The sequence below is a fragment of the Meleagris gallopavo genome, chromosome 2 (genome assembly GCF_000146605.3).
Source record: "Meleagris gallopavo isolate NT-WF06-2002-E0010 breed Aviagen turkey brand Nicholas breeding stock chromosome 2, Turkey_5.1, whole genome shotgun sequence".
Lineage (NCBI taxonomy): Eukaryota > Metazoa > Chordata > Aves > Galliformes > Phasianidae > Meleagris > Meleagris gallopavo.
The window spans coordinates 8,377,956-8,385,300 of NC_015012.2; the positions used below are offsets into that span (position 1 = coordinate 8,377,956).

The 7,345-nt window shown below is 41.1% G+C and overlaps 1 protein-coding gene and 1 long non-coding RNA gene across 2 annotated transcripts in view; one reads left to right on the top strand and one right to left on the bottom strand.

Annotated features, from left to right (window-relative positions):
- Nucleotides 1-7,345, top strand: part of LOC116216281 — an 18,797-nt gene that overhangs the window by 7,584 nt on the left and 3,868 nt on the right. The gene's annotated exons all lie outside the window — the stretch shown is intronic.
- The window catches only part of EPCAM (epithelial cell adhesion molecule), a 5,101-nt gene continuing 428 nt past the window's right edge, over nucleotides 2,673-7,345 (bottom strand). The window contains exons 2-9 of the mRNA XM_010706489.3: nucleotides 7,094-7,198; nucleotides 6,346-6,586; nucleotides 6,002-6,067; nucleotides 4,836-4,899; nucleotides 4,327-4,428; nucleotides 3,976-4,167; nucleotides 3,675-3,716; nucleotides 2,673-3,187 (exon numbers count right to left, since the gene is read on the bottom strand). Coding sequence (XP_010704791.1) covers nucleotides 3,146-3,187; nucleotides 3,675-3,716; nucleotides 3,976-4,167; nucleotides 4,327-4,428; nucleotides 4,836-4,899; nucleotides 6,002-6,067; nucleotides 6,346-6,586; nucleotides 7,094-7,198 — 854 coding nt within the window. The 3' untranslated portion in view covers nucleotides 2,673-3,145. The remainder of the gene's footprint in view (nucleotides 3,188-3,674; nucleotides 3,717-3,975; nucleotides 4,168-4,326; nucleotides 4,429-4,835; nucleotides 4,900-6,001; nucleotides 6,068-6,345; nucleotides 6,587-7,093; nucleotides 7,199-7,345) is intronic.

The window sequence follows — 7,345 nt, forward strand, 5'->3', positions numbered from 1 at the left end:
CGGTCGCTCGGCTCGCGAGGAGGCGGGCACGGCGCCTAGCGCTGCCTAGCGGGCACAGGGGACTGCCCGTCTGTCTTCCCATCCCGGGTTACAGTACGGATGACTGCTGCATTTCGATTAATAAGACAACTGGAGAGCCACTTTCCGTTATAAACGTGGTAGCAGTGCTTCTGTCTGCTGCTGAATGCATTCTTATTATATTATTGTCCATAAAAGGACTTCAAAGCGCTTTTGCCAATGCACTCGATGAAGAGGGTGGAAAATCAGCGCTCACAACACTTACCTTAGGAAGAGGCCGCGTGTAGGGCTAGCAGAACCTTTACGGCTTTTAATAGCTTTAAATCTTCCTACTATCTCCTAAAACGCCTTTCTGGAGGGGCAGTTGGACTTATTTTCAGTATCGACAAGCATACTTTCCCAATCTTATTTTAAACCACCTACCCTGATATTCTGGTCCACCAAAATCATTTGCTTGAGGCTGTGCTCCTGTGGAAAAATTAGGCCTTAATAACTACCATTCAAAAACCTAGCCTTCTGCAGGGCATGCATAGTAAGGTGTTAAAGCCAGGTCTGACCAAAATAGATAGGATTATTTCTCTTTGTACTCACTGATAACTCCAGCTAAAGCAGATGAAAGCGTAAGAAGTAAATAAGCATCCTTTCATGAACATTTGGAGAGAAGGTGGGCTCAAGGGACCTCATTACCACCTTCAAAAGAGATAAATACCTGTTAAGTGTAATTGCTGCCTGTTAAAGTTTATTCTCACTCTGGGGCTAGTTACACCTTCTCCTTCAGCAGTTTGCTCAAGGCAACTCTACTGAACTGTAATCTCCCACTTACAGAAAGCCACTACCCAAACCTGCCGCTAACATTCTTTGTGCTGAGCACAGTCTATGAAAAACTCCTTCTGTTGTGACTGCTGCTGAACATTTCACTGGATCAATCACTTTTCTGCTGAGTTTTTGCCATTTCCCTCTTCCGTTCGCCACCCTGGTTGATCAGCACAGGTCTGGGTACAGACCATCAACCTGTTATGAGCTGTGGTCACTTCATCATCCTGTTGCTTGCAGAACAGTTCTTTGACATTGCAGGAGAGATGGGAATGAGAAGATGGGTGTAATTGTTAAAAATGCAGTGGATAGGAAAGGGATGCTAATCTAAACCTTCATTAACTTAGTATCCTTCTTATGCATAACTAGCATACACAGAAAAATTGATTTTTGTTTTCATTTAAGGAAATGGATGCTCCTTAACTACTCAAAAGAAAAAAATAAATAAATCCTGTTTTACCTACAGTTAATTAGTATTCAAATATAATCAGTATATATCAATCTATCACCAGTAAATTTTGTGACTGGTGCACATGCCTGTGTGCACACATAGTACAATAGGCTAATATTAACAATATAGACAACCTTACTGAAAACCTAACATAATTTAACAGCTTATAGAATTACATGAGATTTAGCATAGCTCAGCAGCTGGACTGCACACCAAGGCAGAGAGGGTATATAGAACAGCCTTGCTGCCAATACAAGAGTTGTCAGTGACACGTACAAATGAAAGGCGGCAAGGTACTCCAGCAAATTCTCTACAGTGGGATTTTTGTACTTGGCAGGAGCAGCAGCTCAACAGAGCAACTGACACAAGTACCTCCACTTACCCAGATCTGGGACATAGACAGCTAAGTTCATAGCACCACAAAGTCAGAAGAGCCAAAGGAGTAGACACTGCTAGTAACATCAACATCCAGCACAGTAATATAACCTTATGATACCTAATGTGTTACTTAAAAAACAGAAGGTATGCTGGTGACCCATTACATCATACATAAGTAGGGTCAACACAGCCCAGCAACTTTCATATTTTATTTTGGAGACACATAGGGTATGTCTCCCATTTATAAACACAGCACATAGGTAGCAATCTCACACTAGTTTAGCATACTTTTCCTGTTTTAGGGAGGGGGAAATCAAAACAAACTACATTAGTAATCAGATTTGTCATTCAGTTCCTTATCTTGTATCTCATTATTTCTTTGGCAACAGGAGTTACAGCATCTTCTTTATAATTCAGATGCTAGATGGACTAGACACGTTTACCTGACAGTATACATTATATGCATTACTGACTGCCAAAACAAGCTTCTTCACACTAATTTCCGAGAGGTAGATAGTTTGCTAAATTTGGTCAGCCTCTGTGACAGTAAGCAGTAATAAGAGCAAAAACCGTTTAACTGTGCAACAACTTCACAATGGCTAACTATGGAAATTATGGTATAAGAGCTCTTCTGGCACTCTGGGAGCAGATACCAAGTCTACCCACTCCCAACCCTACCAGCAATTGAACGTTTTATAATAAATACTTATGTACCAATTTGAAGGAGTAGTCTACATATTCCTCAAATAGCTGTTTTAACAGCACATTTTTTCTTTTCTACAAACAATCCATATAACTATTTTATTCTTGTTACGCATGAAGAGTTGAAAATAAAGCATAAATTTCAGTATTAAGGAAATAATCTGGTTACTACAAGAGTAGGTAGCTAATACAAACTGCTCTTCGGATTTCTAGAATATTTTCACCTATGCTACTACTGCTTGAAGTACTAAACTATTGAAGTTGGCAGTATGATAGTTTATAGATCACCATTCCAACATGAAAGAAGAAGCCCGTTTCAAAAGTTTTATTGTTTTGTCATAAAAAAAAGTTACAGCTAGTTCAAGTATGTACAAATTGCCATAAAAACAAAGCCATGTTCCATTATACACGAGCCAAATTGTCATTATGACATGGCTAAAGATCATTAAAAAAAAAACCTCCCACAGGACTAAAAGAACTATTTAAACATTTATGCTCTGGAAGCCTAGTAGCAGCAGTTGTCAGCACATCTCATTACAAAAAAATCAGGGAGTGATAGTTGGACTAGAGTAAAAATGGGGCATTTAACTCTCAACAAATAACAAAAGAAGGATCATGGTTGCCGGTCTAGGCTTCGTTTTGGTCTAGGCTTTGTTTTAACAATGATTAAGCGAACACAACTGACTCCCCTTCAGAAAGAATCTTCCAAGAGTTAAGATCCATGCCTCCCATGTTTCTGTCCTTTTCTCATCTGAATCACACTCTGTCTTCAGCTGATTTCAGTTATGCGTTCAGTCCTCTATGCATTTCATTCATTTCCTTCATCTGGGGGTGAGTGGGGAAAGAGAGTACCGTCAGCTTGACTATTCAGTTACAACATTTGGATTCCTATATAAATACTCCGCACTTGGAGCTGAAGCAACATACAGTGGCATCATTCCATTCAGTAGGAACTGCAAGGCTCATGCAAATACCTCAAGCAATGACGTTTGTAATAAAACAGGACTAACAGTGCTTCCTGTGGATTGCACAGCCTTTGCTATAGATATGTAAAACGGTACTTGACTCCAGTACTGCCACCCGCCTAAATCCTAGGAAATGCAAATCGCCAATTGCCTCTGAAGCTACTGCAGAAAATACACGGTCGACTATAGAGATGAAAGCATGGTTACAGAATTTCAGTGCTTTTATATTCTACTTGAAAATACCTGCAGCACCTAATGCAAGCTTTTAACCTACACCAGAACTCCTGATCAAATTTGGATTCTAGCTAACCTGCCCAATTTCCCCAGATAACATCAACGAAAATTACCTCTGCTTTCACGTACTTCCCTTTTTTCCTTCTTGAGAGAACCTGTAAGGAAAGGACAGGTTAACTGTGAAGTTTAATTTTAAGTGAAGACCTAAACGTGTTTTTTCCAACACTTCACTTTCCATATAACACCCTTGTGTCATTATGGTGCATCTGTCCATCACCTCTTCTCTACTCCCCAGTCTCAAAAACAATATCAAGCACTATAGTTTACAAAAGAACACCTCTATTCAGAGTCCCATTACCCTGGTGCATTATTTCCCAAATTCCACTATTATTCTGGCAGCTTTTTAGAACTTACCAGACCAATAATTCCAGCAACTACTGCTAGTACGACGATAACAATGACAGCAACAACGCCAGCAGTCAGAGACTTCATGGAAAACTCTGGTGGTACTTCATCAACATAGTAGACCATCACATTCTCAAAAGTCAGCGCTTCATTATCGATACTCATGTTTAGCGCGTTAAGAAAGATGGAATCACCTTTTACCTAGGGACAGACAGCAAAAGAGACTTGCTTGTTCAGCTGGCAATAGACATCATCTAGGCATTCCAACAATTAATCTTGCATTAGCCAGCACACAGTAAGGCTACTGAACATAATGCAATACACACCGAGTCTTTCGAAGACTTTACCCATGACACTTACATCTTTTTCAAGGTAGTAGGCCACATCAGCTATATCCACATCTCCAGAGGATTTATCTGAGGAATTTTGCTTCAAATCAATAGTAACAGAGGGATTTTCATACTGGGGAAAAACAAAACAAAACAACCCACACCATTAAAAAAGGACTAATTTAGATCCAACTATTAAATACACAGCAAAATATTAAAAAATGTGATCCAATTTGTGAGATCACATTCTACATCAATTTTATGGTACTTCTCAAGCAAAGTTTTTATAGTATAATTCAAATTCCATGTTTTTGGTGAAAAATAATTCATATATAGACTAAGCAGACAGACATGCAACTTTCCAATCTTTAATTTCAGATACAGCTATTCAGTAAGCTATTGCTTACTGAGCTACTAGTGCTCAGTAAGCAATATTATTTTGAAAGCCTACGATAACATACTGTAGCATGGTCACACTTTCAAAGTAATCAACATTCTTTTTTGTTGTGAATATTTCACTAAAAATTATGTGCTTCTTACCGTAACACCAGTTATATAGCGTCCATCCAACATGTAACGACTGGTAATTGTATCCTTAAGAAGTCTGTAAGGATATTAAAACCATAACCGTTGTTAAAAGCAAAGTACATTTATACACAACTATTTTTCCAAAGTAAGAAAGACTAGTAGCATTTTTTCCTCCTGCAGTGTGTTTGTGAAAAGCTGACCCTGCTAACAGGTAAGCTCCAGCCCAGACTCTCACTTTCTCCCTGCTAGCAGCATGGGAGAGAAGGCAAGGTAATAAGAAAAAATCTTTTACGGGTCATGATAGTTTACTAAATGAAGTGGTGGAAAGAGGAGAGGAAAAAAAAAAGTCCCCAGCCAGTATCCAAGCAATAGTTATTCTGGAACCACTCCCCCCTCAGCCCCAATTTATTGCCAAGTACGACATTTTATGATCTAGGGTATCTCTGGTCAATCCAGGTCAGCTGCCTCAGATGTGTCACCTGCCCATCCCCAGCCTACTCACCAGGGCAGCAGAGAGAGACAAAGACCTTGACACTATGTAAGCACTGATCAGCAACAGCTCAAACACTGGTGCTTATCAGTACAGTTTCGGTCACTTCTGCTTCAAAAAAAGTTAACTCCAAAACAGCCAGACCCAGCACAACAGAGTTCTGTTAATTCCCAAAAGTGAAGTTGCACTTACAGAAAAATAAACAGTTATTGTACTGGCAAAGAGCAGACAACCTAACAGTCTTGAGAATTCACAGGAAAAGGAGCTATACAGTAGGATTTTTTTCCCCAAGAAAATAAGCAAAATAAACTTCACAGCTACAAACACTTTTCTTGCCTTATAACCTTTGACAAAAAGGTAGGATTTTACTTCAGCCAAAAACATACCTAGCCTGTTTTGTCTCCTGCTTCTTCTTCACAATTCCTCCCTCATCAGTTTAATTTTTTGACAGTTTCTCCTTATAACCTATCTTCTACTTCTTCCTCTACCAGGAGCAGTTTCCAAGAGAAGATTAATTTCCATTGCAAATGAAATTTTAAAGACTTTCATAAGTCACATCCAAGATGTCTCATAAACAAATGAGCTCACACATTTGACAATGCTTTTAAGCATGCAGTTGTTTAGAAGTACATTAGATATCTGATAGTACATGCAGATATTTTCGCAAGACCTTCAAATCATCACTTACTTTGTTAAAGACTCCGCCTTCAGAGGAGTTTTTCTCTCAGTATGCTTCATTTCAATGATGATCCACCTGAAGTAGGATGTAAATACAGTTAATATTCTTAAAAATACATGCATGTAAAGTGCAAGCTACCGTTTCTAATCCCACGAGAGGAAAAAAAAACGCACTGAGGAAAAAAAAAAAAGAAACATCTTCCCTCTTCCCCATTGTTTCCAAAGAAAAAAGTGACAAGTACTTATTGCCCCATGTTCAGTCTTAGGGCATTATTCATACCGATAAACCCCATAAGGCTGATCCAAACACAGGAAGGTTTTCAGGTTACAGCACACCCTATTGAGAAGACTTACATCGTCCTGACTAACTGATTGCATTTCAGGTCTGTGTCATGTTTGTCAGTTCTTCTAACACCAGCTGTGTTCACACACCAACAGGTGGTTCCATTGCACTGCTTTGCCTTGAAGACACCAGTATTTTCACATTCAGGATCATAAAGACCATCAGTATCTTGAAACGCATCTTTGGGTTTCTCACGGCGGCCCGATTTCGTGTTTGACATTTCAGCTTTCATCAACAGGCATTTGGAAGTCACTAAAAATAACCGGAAAGTCACGTTACACAACGCCACACCACGAGCGTTCAGAACTCAGGCTGGGAAAGCACAAGGTTACAACAGATGCGACGGCACCCGACGCCATTACAAGGAAGAGCAAGTACCCAAGATGTAGGTGTGCACAACGTCAACACAGCAGGGCGATCTGAAAGCAAACGCTTAAGAGCTCTAGGCTACCTCAAACTAAGAGTAAGGTTTTGGTACAGAAGCTCTAGGTTTGACAGTGAAGTCGGGATGAGTACTGAGAAGGAAGTCAAGATTCAGCCTTTGAGACACCCCTGCCATTAGGGATAAACTGTTAAAGAGCATCCACATAAGTTACACAGTCAGAATCAGAAAGGCTTCATCACCAGCTGGTTGGCGTGGAAGGCCTGGGAGAGCCCTTCCTCCCCTCTCTATCATTATCTCTGCCAGGAGCTCACCGCCCGTTTTCACATCTCCCCTTGAGCGCAGCCGGGGAGCTCAAAACAGCGGGCTTTACTCACGGGTCTCGCAGTTGACGGACACGCTGGAGCCGATGGAGTTGCAGTTGCAGACGCCGTCGATCATCCTGCAGTTGGTGACGCGCTTGTTCTTTGTGCAGGTGCACGCTGCAAGAGACGCGCGGCCATGAGCGCGGCGCTCCCGAGGGCGAGGCGGCAGGGGAAGGGCCGAGCAGCCGCCCCTCGGTCCCTGAAGCGCGACGGCTCCCTTCCCGAAGCACCGCTCGCCCCAGGACCCCTCCCGCCCATCGCCCA